This window comes from Pelobates fuscus, chromosome 11, assembly GCF_036172605.1.
Source record: "Pelobates fuscus isolate aPelFus1 chromosome 11, aPelFus1.pri, whole genome shotgun sequence".
Taxonomy (NCBI): Eukaryota; Metazoa; Chordata; class Amphibia; order Anura; family Pelobatidae; genus Pelobates; species Pelobates fuscus.
This window is the reverse complement of record NC_086327.1, coordinates 91313382-91329970: the sequence shown is the minus strand read 5'-3', so window position 1 is coordinate 91329970 and position 16589 is coordinate 91313382. Positions and strand designations below refer to the sequence as shown.

The 16589-nt window shown below is 37.5% G+C and overlaps 1 protein-coding gene across 2 annotated transcripts in view; it reads right to left on the bottom strand.

The window, feature by feature from the left end:
• Nucleotides 1–3940: 3940 nt before the first annotated feature.
• Nucleotides 3941–16589, bottom strand: part of KLHL21 (kelch like family member 21) — a 36145-nt gene continuing 23496 nt past the window's right edge. For both annotated transcript variants that reach the window (XM_063436807.1, XM_063436806.1), the window contains exons 4-5: nt 6009–6081; nt 3941–4750 (exon numbers count right to left, since the gene is read on the bottom strand). In XM_063436807.1, the coding sequence (XP_063292877.1) occupies nt 4436–4750; nt 6009–6081 (388 nt within the window). In that variant the 3' untranslated portion in view covers nt 3941–4435. The remainder of the gene's footprint in view (nt 4751–6008; nt 6082–16589) is intronic.

The following is a 16589-nucleotide window of genomic DNA, read 5'->3' as shown; positions in this document are numbered from 1 at the left end:
ATTTAAATAAAGTGTTCTATAAAAATAAGGCAAAATCAAAACAGCACAAATTTCAAAAATACAAATGTCAGCAATACAATTTGCAGCCAATTGGTAAAATATAACATTTATTGTAAAAGTATTTTATCCCAAAAAAACAAACAAAAAAAAACAAAACATAAAAAGTTGTGAGTTGGCCATTAGGTTGCAGAGCCAAGAAGAGACTGCTGGGAATTACACCTTTTTTTGACCATAATTCTGTAATTTAGGTTATCCATTTTAATATATATATTAAAATGTACGGTAATTGCTAGTGTTAGCACCCAGTTTGGTTTTGAATGCCTTTTCTAATGATGCTCAGCCTGGCACCAAACATACTGGGTGACAAAGGCAGCAATCAACAGATCACCAGCAGTAGACAACAAAACCCTCCAATTGTTACAGAACTACAAGTCATAACTCACAACCAGCAGCATTTATTTTGATTAGTGATAATTGCTAAGCATCATGGGACATTTCGTTCCACCACTGTCGTACAGCTACCTGCTGATTACTGGCTAATCAGCTATTTCAAACTTGCAGCTCTATATGGTTCGATTTTTCTTGTTTTGAAGACATAACGCCACTGCATTTAGGAAATAATCCCTTCAGAAATATTAAACTACTAAGCAGCCTTCCGGTTGTATTGTTTTAACCCCCATGCTAGCATATATAGGTAATAACAAATTGAAAGTGATCTGAACTGAAATACATGGTGAGATCATACAGTCGAACGACATTGATAAACTATTTAGCCTTCATACTGAACATGCAAAACAATACACAGAAGACACAAACGTACAAAATTAAGCTCTGCGCTCAAACTCTTTTTAATACACAGATGTCTAGTACATCAAGACACCATGGGTTTTTGAGAAGTTACAAAAAGTAATAATGTGATACTATAGCTATAGGAAGTTATTTGAGTAGACCTGATCAACTATTTTTATGGGGACAGTGCTGGAAAATATTTAAAGTGATACTATAGTGCCAGGAATACAAGGATGTATTCCTGGCACTATTGCTCACCCTGCGTCCCCCCTCCCTCACGCATCCTCCTTACCCGTAAATAATGGGTTAAAAACTATTTATCTGATCCCAGCACCCAGATCCAGCCCCTCCGACGTCCCGCGACAAGCGGGCCACACCAGCATCAGACCTCCCCATATGAAAGCATTGAATCAATGCTTTCCTATGGGGGGAAAATCGGATGCTGAGGTCCTCATGCAGGACCAAAGGTCAGTTTCAATTCAGGAAGTCCTCTAGTGGCTGTCTGGTAGACAGCCACTGAGGGCAGACTTAGAGCTACAATGTAACATTGTTCAACATTACAGCACTAAGTGCAAAAGTGTCCCTTTAAACCTAACTCATTTGATGTCAAACATGCAGTGCTATCACAATGGCAAGATTCTAGCAGGAAATTCCCTTTTCTACACATACAAGGAGAAATAGCGAATCCCAATTATTAGTTAGCATTGTACAGTTTAGTGTCATCCAAAATCTAGTGTTATTCAAGTGCCGTATCACAGTGAGGGTAAGGCAAGGGAACATGTAGGATTAAGAATCTCTATAAAATTGCATTATCTTAAAATACCTCTGAATGCAAAAATATAAAAATAAATCATTGTAAACACAACAGAACAAATCACTTAAACACTATTGTGCAATCATATAGTAACAATTCTTTTAAGAGATCTATATCAATGCAGCAAAGACTGTGATGAACAGTACACATCCGTATCTTTAACCACTAATTTATTTTCCGTGGGACAGTGGAAAAACCAATGATGTACTGCAGAGTGTGAGCAGAGCCTGTCGGACTGACATTCACATTTGTGTAGTAAGCAGACCGTCTCATCTAATTCCACAACCTTAAATGTCCCAGTCTGAGGACTCCGTATTGTATGATATGTCAAGGTCTGTGATGACAATACCACATGGAACTGGTCATAAAAGTATAGTATGATAACATAGCTCATTCATCAAATATATGGATCTAGGTAAAGTGACCACAAACAGAATGCAGAGCATTAAAAAGGAACACCCCAGCGTTCTTAATATCTTTACTTATAATGCTGGTGTGAGTAATAAACTATTTTTCTTGTACAGCAAACTTGTATTGTTTCAATAACTTGCACATCTCATCCACCCATTGTGATGACAGCAAAACATGTTAAAACTGCATGTATTATAAAGAAATACCCTTTTTCAGTACTCCTGGTTTGCCTTTGCAACATGGGGACGGCCATTTTAAATCCCTCAGGTGAGAAGCACAGCTTACCCAACCAAAGCCCATGCTAGTAACAGACTTAGTGCTCATTTGCAAATCTAGAGGTTATGCGCAAGTTCCATACATCTCAAAAATGTTCTCCGAGCAGGTTTCAGCCATTCAAATTGTGTAGTCTTAATAAATACATGTTGCATCTGACTAAAAAGCACTTAAAATGGCATCTCCACAGATCAAGTGCAATGCAGTTGATGCACTAAAAAAAAGGCATTTACTTGTATGAATGAATTACAAAGCAATGCAGAGAGGCCAACAAGAGCAGTCTTGGTTTCAGTAATAAAAAAATGACATTTTTTTTCATTACGGGGTTAAATAGGTTATGTCAGCTTGATTTACCTTGCCATGAAGATGTTAAAAAATAAAATATAACAGTGATTTTAATACGTTTTTCACTGTATATAAGAAAAGAAAAAAAATCTAATAAATAGTTACAGCATTTGTATTCTTCAAAATATTTGCACACAGAAAAAAAAAAAAAAACAAAGAAACAAAAAACAAAGCTTTAAATTCTAAATACATGAAAACACACAAACGGTCTCTTGATCTCGATATATGTCTCAATCTATATATTGAATTGATATAGAGCAGACAAGAAAAGCCTGGTGACATCTCTCCGGGATCAAAAGTGATATCCTATTACAGAAAATGCTTAAAGGAACACTCCATAGTTATAAATAAATACATTTATTCCCGACACTGCAGAGACTCTACTCAGCACAACTATGCTCAGTTTTTCAGAAAACCATTACAAGTAATGATCTCCCAGGCCTATCCAATGTTTTCCAGTGAAAGGCATTGGGGTCCTACTGTGCATGTGCCGCACCAATTGCTTTTCCACTAACCATTGAATCCGGTCCATCTCTAGGAAAATCCTTGACTTTTGCTTTGAGCAGAAGGGTGCAACTTAAATTAAGACATAGGTGTCTCACTGTTACCCGCTAGAGCACGTCAGTAAGCTTTAGTGCCTCAGTGGTTTGGAGTGTTCCTTTAACTATTATTTATTTAAACATAGTAAGGGGCTTTGCAGAAATAGGTTTTTTGGGGTTTGTGTTTATAGAGTGTAAAGGGCCTAAAATGTCATCAGACAGCTGTACATTTTAAAATACAGACTGCACAGAGCAAATAAATCCACAACAGAACTCTGGTTATCACTGCTGAGCAATTCCCATGGAAAGGCAAGAAGTGAACTGCTTGATTAAGTTACAATGTACCTAAAACTACGTCTTGGTTAAAGAAGCATTCGTCAAGAATTCAACAACGCAAAGTATTGGATGTTTTAGAAGTGCTAAATTATGGGGATTCCAAAAGAATCCTAAAACATTATCTTCATTGGCATTTTACTAAAATCAGAGTGTACAAAAAATGTACACCACCCCTAAATTCTCCTCTTGAGCCAACCCATGTTTAATAAATATACCAATAAATGAGATTTCAAACTCCCCAATCTGTTTCTTGCTGCAACATTTACATAGTAATATAGGCTAAAAGAAGAAGTCTCAAGTCCATCAAATCTAGCCACATCTATTTTTGCTGTTGATCCAAAACACAAATCCCATGACCCACAGCCCATTGCTGTGGAAAACACCTGAAACGTTATCTTTATCTTCTCAGAAAACAAAATAAAATGTCCAGCAGAGAGCATGTTTAAAGACATCAAGAAACTCCTACATACCGTACTATAACTGTGTATAAAATCATATTATTTACCAGAACATGCAGAATGTATATAATCAGGCACCATGGTTACAGTAACAATCTCTAATGCATGCATGAAAATCAATCTGAACTAAAGAACAGTGAGGAAAGTCGTGATCAAGTGCATTTTAAATATTTTATGTTCACTAGAAAAAAAAAAAAATATATATATATATTTTCTTACGGCCCTGTAAAATTTCTCTCTTAAGAAACAGCATCAGTCCTGTACAAACATACAACTACATAGATTTTGGTTAAGGTATGTGGAAGAAAAATATGTATGATGTACACATTGCATTAAAATAGGAACACGGGTCCTAGCCATTTTATAAACAATGAGGGCTTTATAATCCCTGCTGTTTCCACATACCAACCAGTTTATTCATACTAAGCAGCAATGTCTTCTCACACTCTTGTCATTAATTAGACTTCCTATCACCGGTGTAATTCGTTCAGGTTGTGATTGTGCAAGTTCTGTCGTCGTCTGTTGAGGTTGATTGTGTGTCGTTCGTGGTGGGCATTGTCCAACGTGACTCCATCAAAACTGTACTGTGTGTGAGGCATGAATTGCCGGAATATGCTAACGCTGCCGTGCCAGAATGTAGGCTGAGGGAGGTGGCCCACAATGCTCCATGTTCTTGTTTCGGGGTCAAATGCTTCCACCACGTCGGAGAGTTCAAATGTGTTGTCGTAACCGCCTGATACATAAAGTTTTCCATCCATGGCTGCCAAACTGCCTCCGACATGAACCTGAAATAATAACAATATGAGCTCCATATTAGCTACTGCTAAACATTACAATATTAAAATGTTATTGATAATACTTTCAAATTTAAAGAGGACTGGTCCTCCCTTTTTTCCCACTTCAGTATTTGCCAACTAGTTTGTAACTATATGTAGGCAGTTACTGTTTATGTATTTTGCAGCTACTCAAACCATTTACTAAAAGCAAATATTGAGAGAGGAGGGAAAGTTTAATTCCCAGACAGTTTCCCCGAGTGCAACATTACTTTTAGAATTGGATACCTGCCACGTAAACATTGTCGTTTCTAAAATGTTACTAAAAGGACCACTGCATTCACACTAGTTCATTGAGACAAAGTGGTCTGGGTGACATTAGTGTTTCTTTAAAACACGAGGAAGCTAATCAAAATATAGTTTGTGTGTTTACATTACAGAGGGGTTCCAGAAACATCTTAATGAGACCAAAGGCAGAGTGGTTAATGAAGATGGTAATTTGTTTTCCTTTGATAGGCCTAAGCATTATTCAGGTTTTATATTACACTAATGTTTTAAAATGAGGGCAGAGGTGGAGTTTCACAGCTCTTCTCCTTTAAGAGGCACTCTAAGAACTATAATCACTACAGCCTGTTGTAGTGGTTATTGTGCGAACATGCACCATAGAGATCCCTACTGTTCAAGTCAAACTACTATAAAACAGTTAGATATGGAAACAGGTTGTGGTGCCGGGAGCATAGTGGCACCACAACTGCTATAGCAGTGGTTATAATACCTCTTTAATTCAGTTCTACTCCTAATTCAGTTCTATTCCTGGAAGCATATCATTAATGGGCGAGAGGCTGAATTAACATTGGCAGCTGCAAATTGTAGATAGGGTCCCCCACACTCCACAGTCATGAGGAGAGATACATGATTTAAAAACATGATTTTGGAAGAAAACATAAAAAAAAAAAAAAAAACTTTTTTAGTCTGGTTTTCATGCCCTTTATATTTTGCAGTCAGCTTCATAAGTCCCCATTCGTGTTCCAAGCAATACTGATAAAAGGTTAAAAAAAATCATGGATGCAAGTAATTTGTGGATTCTAAAATTGTGTTTGAAGTATCAAATGTATCCATGGTATTTCTATTAAAGGGCTATACCTCTGCAGCTTTCCTTGCTATGAATGATACCAGACTGGCTGCCAAATTCAACAACGCTCAGTTTAAACTTTCTATATTTGTTATTCCAATGAGAGAACTGTCTGCAAGGAAAAAAAGAAAACAGCACCTGTTTCATTGGAGGAATCTTGTCCCACTCGTTCTTCAATGGACTATACACATCCACCTCTGCTGAATCATCTCTGGTGAGGGAGGAAAAAAAAAAAAAGGTTTTTATTGAGTTTTTCATTAAAAAATAAATAAAAAAATGAAATATCAACGTGTGTGTCACACTAACATATATTCAGAAATTGCATTGTGTTTATGGATTATGAAAATACAGAATATTTGGAGCATTTCTTTACAAAACTACCGGCTCCTTACACACCAACAGGGTTATTTACTCAAGTATGGAATATCAAAATGCACAGTGAACTCCAACATTTAATCCAGATTAGAAAAAAAATTATCCCATATGGCTAGGTTTTTGAACAAAAAATAGCTATATAGTCCTATAATATGAAATTGATTTAGAATTCCTTAAATTCCAGATTATTAAAATAAACACAAACACAAACACATTTATATGTTGATCAAGGACAGAAACACAATATTACAGGGACATACACATTTTCCAGCAAGGCTTGGCAGGATTTATTTTTTTTTAAGGATCACTATAGTGTCAGGAAAACAAACCCTCACCCTCAGGGTCCCCCTCCCGTGGCGCAGAAGGGGCTAAAACCCCTTCAGCAGTTTACCTTAATCCAGAGTCAGGCTCCCTCGGCGCTGGTGACCTCTCCTCAGCTCCCGAGTGGAGTGGAATGCGCGGTAAGAGCCGCGCGCGCATTCTAACAGTCCATAGGAAAGTATTTCTCAATGCTTTCCTATGGACGATCTGCACGCTGGATGCAAATTTTGCATCCAGCGTCGCAGAAGCGCCTCTAGCGGCTGTCAGGAAGACAGCCACTAGAGGTTGGATTAACCCTGCTATGTAAACATAGCAGTTTCTCTGAAACTGGTATGTTTGCATGTGAAGGGTTAAAACATGAGGGACCTGGCACCCAGACCACTTCATTGAGCTCAAGTGGTGTGGGTGACTATAGTGTCCCTTTAAGGGAACAGTACGGCCTCATGACAAATGAGCCTTTTATAACAATATACTGGCACTACATTAAAGACAATGCTGGCACCTATGAATGTGTGTTAAAATGACACTCACAAAACCGAATGTGTATTTATACTTTGATTTAAAAAAAAAAAAAAAAAAAAACCTTGAATCTTAGCGCTACCTTTTTTTCTATCGCACAGAGGCTGTAGAAGAATGTACAGCAATGTGTGCAATCGGATATACAGACGCATTAGCTGATTCTAACACACACACACACACACACAGAAAAACTGATATCTACTCTTGTACTTCAAAGACCCCAACAGATGCCAGGTTCAGACAATTTCCAACTGAAATCTAACATAGCCAACTGAAATCTGCACTTCCTACACAGATTTTTGTAGGAGGCACTGTAAATTATCAGGAGTTATATCCCTTATATTATGCACATTCTTTTTCCTAACTATCCTGCATACGTGATGAAAATGGGAATCAGGTGTGGGTGCAAAAACACTATTAAAGGACATCTACCAGGCCCATTCTTCATTGTGTTTGCAGAGATGCAGGGTCAAATGCACCTTTCTCCACCTGTGCTGGACATGTCCACTCATTTAATCACAGTAGAGATGGGTGTCTCAAGATTGGTATGTCAATTGTGGAGCATCTGGCACCTACCCCTCATTTGCCTTTCTTAACAGACCTAATGCTCTCAAAGGCTTGGCAACACCTGCTGTTACTGGTTTGAATCGCCACCAGCCTTAGTGCAGCCAAGGACTAGAAGAGCACTCCGCACTCACGGTCACTGAAACTTTGCATAAAATGTTCTGTATCTTTAAAATAGAATTTTTTTTATAATTTATTTTTATTTCAGTATATATACATACTACAACAATTACATAGACAAAAAACAGAAAACACAAAAAACAAAAAAAAAACAAAACACAAATCACTAATCAACATTATTTAGTGGTGTTTAACTCCAATCTCCATTATATTCTCAAACCATTCTTGCATATAAGTATATATAAAAAAAAAAAAAAAAAAAAGAGACAATGCTATCATACTTTACATTTTTTCATATCCCCTTCTTTTCCCTTTCTTTTTTTCCCTTTTCCCCTTCTCTTTTCTTTTTTCTTTTCCTTTTTTTCCCTCTTTCTTTCTCTCTTCTTCTTCTTCTTCTTCTTCCTCCTCTTTCCTTTCCCCCTTTTCCTTTCCTTTCCCTTACGCCCATCCAGTACACTGTTACTTTAATATATTCTTTTAGAAATTGCATTAACCAATCTATAAAGCTTATTTGCGCGCCTAAGACCTTTTTATAACGCCACTAACTAATAACTTATTTTATTTAAATTAATTTAATTTCTCTACTACCTTCTTGACCATAACCTAGCTCCTATATATACATATTCCTAACATTAAACCATTTTTGCCACAAAAGTTTGAATTTTCCTTCCCTTCCTGCCAAACGACTTGCCATTCTCTCATAGCAACTTGAGGAGTCTAGGCGTACCATGACCTCTTTAAACAAAGGTGGTTGAATTTGTTTCCACCTATAAGCTATAGCTATTTTAGTTGCTAATAAACAGTGTATCATTATTGTTAATGCTTCCTCCTTAGGTGTTATCTGAAACATGTGAAGCAAATAGCTTTCTGGTTGCCACTTAATATCTACCTTCAATCCACTTTTAAAAAAGGTTTCCACTTCTTGCCAAAGTGGTATTATCAATGGGCACTCCCAAAAAATATGCAACAAGTTGCCTATGCTCTTTTGGCATCTCCAGCAAGCTGTAGATGTTCCTGGGTAGAGTTGAGCTACTCTGGAGGGTACCATATACCATCTCATATTTAATTTGCTGAATGCCTCCCAATGTGATAAGCTTCTAGAAGCATGTTTCGTAATTTTTAAGGCCTTATACCAACTTTCCTGCGTTATTTGCTTATCTAAATCTCTCTCCCATTTTTGCATATAACCTATAGAATCCACATCTGTAGAAACTAAACGGCTATAGCAAAATGAGAGAGCTTTTTTATTTGGCATTTTCCTTACACATTTGCCTAAGAAAGGGGAACTATTCATTCTATCTTTTAAAGTACCACTTATTTTATTCAAAATATGTTTAATACGTAAAAAAGTAAATAATTCATGTGACGGCAGAGCAAATTGCTTCTGAAGCTCCGGAAATGGTTTTATTCCACTTGCATTATATAAATCGCCTGTCTTACCCCTCTCTCCCACCATGTATCTAAAAATAGATCAGGGCTCAAAAATGACATCATTTTGATAGGAGCTTCCAATGCCAACGCCTTAAATATTCTAAACCTACAGATAGCTTGTCCCCAAATTTTTAGCAATGCTTTTGTAGCAGGCAACATATTGCATATTTTTTCTTGTTTCCCTGGGCCAAGCCAGAGTAACTGTTCCACTGAGCCCTCCTTAATACAAGCATTCTCTAACCCCAACCAAATTGGGGCTAAGCCCTGCTCAAGAATAGACATACCCTGTGCAAGGAAAACTGCTCTATAATAAAATGCAATATTTGGTATGTTTAGACCACCTTTCATATATGGTTTCCAAAGACAATTCTGTGCAATCCGCAGTGGTTTCCTTTTCCAAATATGTGCATTAATAGTTGTTTGAAACTTTTTTAGAAGAGCATTTGTTAACACAATTGGTAAAGTTCTAAATAAAAATAAAATAAGGGGCAGGATCATCATTTTAATCGTGTTAATACGACCAAGCCAGGATATTTCTCTCCCCTCCCATGCTTGAAGTTGTTTATTACTTTTATGAATCAATGGGATGCGATTATCTTTTATTAACTGGGCTGAATTGCTAGATAATTTAACCCCTAAGTAATTTATTGATGATAAGCGCCAGTCAAATGGGTATAAATCTTGCAATTCTTTTACTAAATATTTCGGAAGATGAATTGGCACAGCTTGGGTTTTTTTTTGATTATTCTTATAATAGGACACTTGTCCATAACTATTCAATAATTGCATCAAGTTTGACAGTGATGTTAGCGGATCTGTTAAAAATAACAAAACATCATCCGCAAACAGCTCTATTTTCAATTCTCCTGCGGGCGTGCGAATACCCCGAATATTGTTTTGTTTTTTAATGTGTCTTATTAGTGGTTCTAAACTTAAAATAAATAACAAGGGGGAGAGAGGACACCCCTGCCTTGTACCATTTGTGATCTGAAACGTCGATGATAAAAACCCCGTATTATGTATTCTCGCTCATGGATAAGTATATAGAGCAAAAATGCTCTCTAAAAAAGCTGAGGGGAAGGCCATCTTTACCAAAACTTCTTTCATATATTGCCAATTTAGGTGATCAAAGGCCTTCTCTGCATCTAAAGCTAAAAATTAATAATTGTTGTTTATTAATATCGGGCCAGTTCAATATATTCAAACAATGGCGGGTATTATCCCCTAGTTGCCTTGAAGGAACGAAACCTGTTTGTTCGTGAGAAACCAACTCAATCAAAAATGGTTTTATTCTTAATGCTAATAATTTTGCATACATTTTTGTATCAACATTTAAAAGTGAAATTTGTCTTAAATTTACACTTTCAGTAGGTGGCTTCCCTGGTTTGGGCAGAGTAATTACATGGGCCAATTGCATTTCAGCCGGCATAGTCCTAGAATTTTTAAAAAAATTAAATACATCCGTAAGGTGAGAAATAAATAAATTTGCAAAACTTATATAAAAAAGATTTGAAAACCCATCCGGGCCAGGGGCCTTTTTATTCTGAAGATCATTAATCACTTTCAATACTTCCTCCTCCTCAAAAGGTTTTAATAATGACTGGCTTTGAATTTCTGATCGGGTAGGCAGATCTATGTCTGCTAAAAAAGACATAATTTCTTCTTTTGTGGGCTGGTATGTATCATGCTCATTTTTTAGATTATATAACTTTTTATAATAAGCGGAGAGTTCTTCCACAATATCTTGAGGATTAAACAATTTTGCTTCATTTGCTGCTAACAAAAATGGTATTTTTAATTGTTGGACTTTATTTTTTAATATTCTAGCTAGCTTTTTCCCAACTTTATTACTCTGCGTATAATGAGTAAATTTTAGTTCTCATTTGGCTTTCCAAAAGTTTCAAATTTAATTCCTGAATTTTTATTTCAACCTTTCTAAGTTGAGAAGATATTATTTTTGATGGGCTCCGTTTATTTTCTTCCTCCAACCCCTTAAGCTCTTCTAAAAGTCGTTCTTTATCTCCATACTCTTGCTTCTTTTTTCTTGAACCTACCTGTATAAACAGTCCCCTCATTACTGCCTTAAACGCCAGCCACTTAATAGTAATATGGGATTTATCCTGAACATGTTCATCATAAAATGCTTGAATCCTTATCCTAAATAAATTTAACAAAGATTCTTCACCCAAAAGAGTTTCAAATAGAAAATAGAAATTGATGACAGCTTCACTTTTAGGCTTATGTCAATTCTGTGCGAATTCTGTGCGTGGACACTTTCATTCGCTGGACGCAGCTCAGTCACTAGAAACGGAGGCATCCAGGTAAGAAGCAAATGTTTGGGCTCTTTACTGGGAAATGGAGCCAGGGTACTCCTATCCTATTAGCAATATGTTGTGGTTATGGTACTTGGAGTAACCCTTTAAATATACATAAATGGCTAAGTAACCTATGTGTACTGCCAATCAGGCTTTGTGACTGACTTACAGACTATATATACATCTAACTAGAAACCAAAGAGCCATGTGAATAATGTACACCTTTTCCTCCCAGACTCCTACAATATTACATTTCTTTAATAAATACAGTTGCCTGTCCCTTATGTTTATTTTTCTGTTCATATTTTAACTGTTACCTTTATTATAGTTAAAGGAACACTATAGGGTCATGAATACCAATTGGTATTCCTGACCCTTTAATGTTAAAAACACTATTTAGCCTCCCAGCCTCCCTTAAATAAGTAGAAAACATACCTTCATTCCATCAACGCAGGCCCCGCACGCCATCTGCCTTCTTGGCCGAGATCACCAGAATTGATAATCTCAGTCAATCCAATGCTTTCCCATAGGAAAACATTGGGAGGCTAGTGCGCATGCACAGCATCTTTATGGGGTAAAGGTCAGCGAAGCACTGAACGTCAGTGCTCCAACCCAGGAAGAACCTCTAGTGACTGTCTGAGTGACTGCCACTGAAGGAGTCCCTCGGGAGCAATGTAAACACTGCCATTTCTATGCAAAAAGCCAGCAGAGACAGACTATACTCACCAGAACAACTATGTTAAGCTGAAGTTGTTCAGGTGATTCTAGTGTCCCTTTAAAAATGAAAAGAAAACAAAAACCTTTTATTTATACCTCGTATACTCTACTATAACCTTTTTAGGTTCCTCCTCCTCTGCTGATTGAAAATGCATTTGATCACCTAACATGTCCACAGACCAAAAAGGTATGGCCTGCTTCTCCTGCTATATCTGCCAAGATGTAACAAAACAAGTCAGACTTGTGTTCTTAAGCAACAGGAAACATGATCCTGCAGACATTTTTACTGTTTTATTCTAGGCAAAATTTGTGTGACAGAAACAGGTGAGAAGCATTAGTTGTTACTGTGAACGATGTGAACTCTGCAGCTGTTGCCAAAAAAAAAAAGGCAGGACAGTATTCATGGCAACTTTCTGGGTAATGTGACGGGATAATAAACATTACTTCCAAAATAAAGACAGAGGGTTTGTTCTCAATGGACACGATGCATTTGTTTTAACGGTCTGTATGGGAGCTATTCTTTCTTTTTTTATTATTTTTAATTTGTTCCTGGACTGTTCGGATCTTGTCCAGACACTAGTCCTTAAACATTGTATTTAGAACAGGCTTTCACAGCGAGATGCTAAATATTCCGTGCACTGGGTGAAGGAACACAATGTTCTCATCAGGTTAATAAAAGTCATTTCCAAGAAAGCTGGATAGCAATTGACTTGTGTACTCTGACTATATTGGAATAGGTTCACCCGTCATTCAATACTGGAAGAAGTGCCGTTTAAAGAGTAGGACATTTATCACAGAATAGCATATTCCATAGCTTTAGGTGAACATCTGTTTACAGTCTCTCTTGCATTTGATCACCATGTTCAACAGCAATTAAATGGCCTCTCTGGGCACCATAACATTTTATTTGAATGAAGTAGTTATGGTGCAAGGAGGTCCCTGGCGGCACCCTACCTTGAAGGGTTAAACTATTAACCAACTATTTAAACAGAGGTGTAAAGCCATTTATTGACAGGAAAGAGAGAGAATGCACATTGCAAGCCAGTGCTGGATTACATTAAGGCAATTAGCCATTCACAAGAGTGCTGCTCAAGCACATATTCTGCAGCTCCATCGGTGGGTGAGAAAGTCAAAGACTGTCCCATGATGGTGTCACCACCATCCACTAATGAAGCAAGGAATTTAGTGCCTTGCATCCCCTAAAGATAAACATCACCCTTAAAGCCCCCTTGAAATTAAAGCTTGGTTACGAGCCATTGTCACCGAGCCATTGACACTTCTACATCTAGTTTTTGCACAATTTATTAAACCTGTTGACGTTTGCCTTCCGCCCTTCCTTCACCTGTTACTTTGTTTTTGCTACTTAACCTTAATTTGGAATACAAGTACATTTTTTTTCTCATCTCAATATGTGTCCACCTTGTGAAATGGTCCATTTTTTGCAAAAAAATCAAAAAAAACTTTCCATAAAATAAAAATAAATAAAAATTAAACTTTTAGAACAATTTAACAAATAATATCAAAATAATGAATACTACCTCATGCATGCATACATGATGACGAGAATGAAGGGAGACCTGAGTGGCCAAACCTGCCGCACCAGCACAGCATGGTTACACACATTCACGGGTTAACAGATAGGATAACTCCCTCCGTGCTCAAAAGGAAAGCAATAGGTAGCAGAACACAAATGGGGAGGAGCAAGGAGGGAGAGGGGAGACAGAGTGAAAGCACAGGAGGTGAGGAGGAGGAGAGAAAAAAAAAAAAAAACAGGAGACAAACTGGAAGACAAAACACAAAACACACGGCTGCGAGAGAGAGCGAGAGAGCGAGAGAGGGAAGAAAAAAAAAAACACTGGTTTACGTAAAGGAGGAGATGTGATGTGGGTGTAAAATAAAAAGGACATAAATGAGGTAGTCGTGTACAGAAGGAGGAGGAGGAGAAGAGATCAGGGACACAGATACCGGGGAACAGCAAGGTGATAAGAGAGACTGGATAAAGGGGCACTCTAAGCACCGTAATCACTACATAGAGCCTATTATAGTGGTTATGGTGCCAAGAGTCGTGAATGCTTACCTCCCAGTTTTTGTCAACCCTTTGATTTAAAATGGAAAAAATATAAAAATTAAACAAGCTCTATCACCACCTACAGTCCTCTGCTCCTGCTCAACTGATACAGGAGTGCCCCTTCCAATTTTGGCCAGGAATGACCAGGTGAGATCACTGGGCTAACCCATCCTTAGAACGCTCAGCTTTATTGCCAAAGGTTAATTTCCATATTAGACAAGCAGCAGCAGATTGGTTGAGCAGGGGTTTGGAGTCCATTCTGGAGCACAGGCCCAGGTGCACCTCCTGCATGCTCATTTTACTTTTCGGTGGAAGTCGAATGTTGTCAATTCAATGGGCATCCACATTACCCCAAGGTGGGAAAATATGTTTGGTGCTGTGCACCTATGATTACTCATCTTCGCCATCTATAAGCTCTCCTTTTTTGGCCATATATATGCAGTAAGAATTATGCTAATCCCTAAAATATACACATTACATGCCTGTCTCTCTAACTTCCCGAATGTATATATTGCTTAGTCTTTCCTCTATTTTTTTGTAGGTCACCCCTGGTCTCGAAATCACCCTCTTGTTATTCTTTGTCTCACCCACTCAAGTTTCTCTTTATTCTCCCAAAACATCTGGCAGGGAGCACACAAGTGCTGCTAGTGCCAGGTCTCTCACAGATGAGGGGGAAGAAAGTGACAGAATATCAGTTTAATTGTGGCGATTATTGCAAGATTTACAGCAATCACCAGAACAAAATTATGCTAAATAATGCCACAGGATAAGAGGGAGCAAGGATGGTCAGGGAGACATTTCAACCTCTCCGATCTGCCTGTGAATTATTGTGTGCCTGCATGACATCAGACTGTCCAAAATTACACCAGGAGCAGTTTTTGCTTGTTTTATGAGATGTTAGGAGGAGGGTTCTTCTTTGAACGCTACGTGGACTTGCCCTTGGGTCACACCTTTGTGGGACAATCTTTTTTGGGAGGTTCTTGCGGTTACTTGGGGTCACCCTCTCCCTGTATCTAGGGGTTGCACTTCTAAACAGGGACTATACACAGGTCTTTCTTACCAATTCTGCATATAAACCTATTTTCATGGCATACTCAGCCTTAAGAAAGTGTATTGCTAGCTGCTGGAAGGTTACCTCCCCTACCCATGACAATTCAAGATACTGTTCAGCTGATGGCTCACATTCATGAATTTACAAAAAAACAAAAAACAAAAAAAAAAACACTATTAGAAAATCTCATCACTCATGATGGAGACACATTCTCTTTTAAGTTTAAATTTCCTGCTATTTTGCCAGGTTGAATGGAAGGGGTACAGTTCTCAAGGTGGCATCGCTCCCTGGTCAGCTTGTGTCATGCCCTTTGCCCCTATGTTTTATCTTATTTTTGCGAGTCCGTAGGTAACATTGCTAAGCTTTTGTCTTTTTTTTCTCCAAACTGCAATTAACCTTTTTCCAGCATGTTCTCTTATTACAATAAATATTTTATATTTCTCTGAGAAAAGAATATACCATTTATTAGACTTAAAAAGAGCACTTAATCTTCTAAGAGCATCAGCTGACTGTTCATTATTGTTTTAGTAAAAGCGATAAGTGTACTTTTCCCATTCTATCCGCTTTGACAAACTATATCGGATTAAAGCGAAACAGAAATAAAATGTGTGTGGTTTATGCAAATTTCATATATATATATATATATATATATATATATATATATATATATCTTAATTGCCAACCTTAATAAAAAATACACTATTAGTGGACATAGAGAAAAAGGCTTGATTAGAAAGCACCTGAAGATTATAACCACCCCCGGCTTGATCAGAACCATGGGCAAGCCAAGTGTACTAGAGCTGCATCTGGATTTATGAAACATTTTTGGACCACAAATTAGGGTTTTCAAGCCACATAAATAGGACTTTTAGTTAAAGGGAACCGGTCATGCCCAAAACTACTTTTGCTCTTTTCCCAATTTCATCTATACATGGTCTTAGCAGTTTTGTTAGCAAATGCATAGATTTGGGAAAAAAAACATTTTCAAATATGCCGTTCTTCAAACTGTCAATCAATCTTTGGCATAGACTAAGCCGAAGTATTGTTGGACAGAGAGAGCAGAAGAGACCTCCCATGGGCAAAAAAAAAAAAAAGAAGATTCTCCCACATGGACTCCTCTCCAACACAACACATTTGTTTTGATACTGAAACTGTAGTATCCATGCAGCTGTAAACTCACTAGTACACGCTTGGTGTTTTTTTTCGAAACGTAAAAAATATAATAAAAAAGATGAATA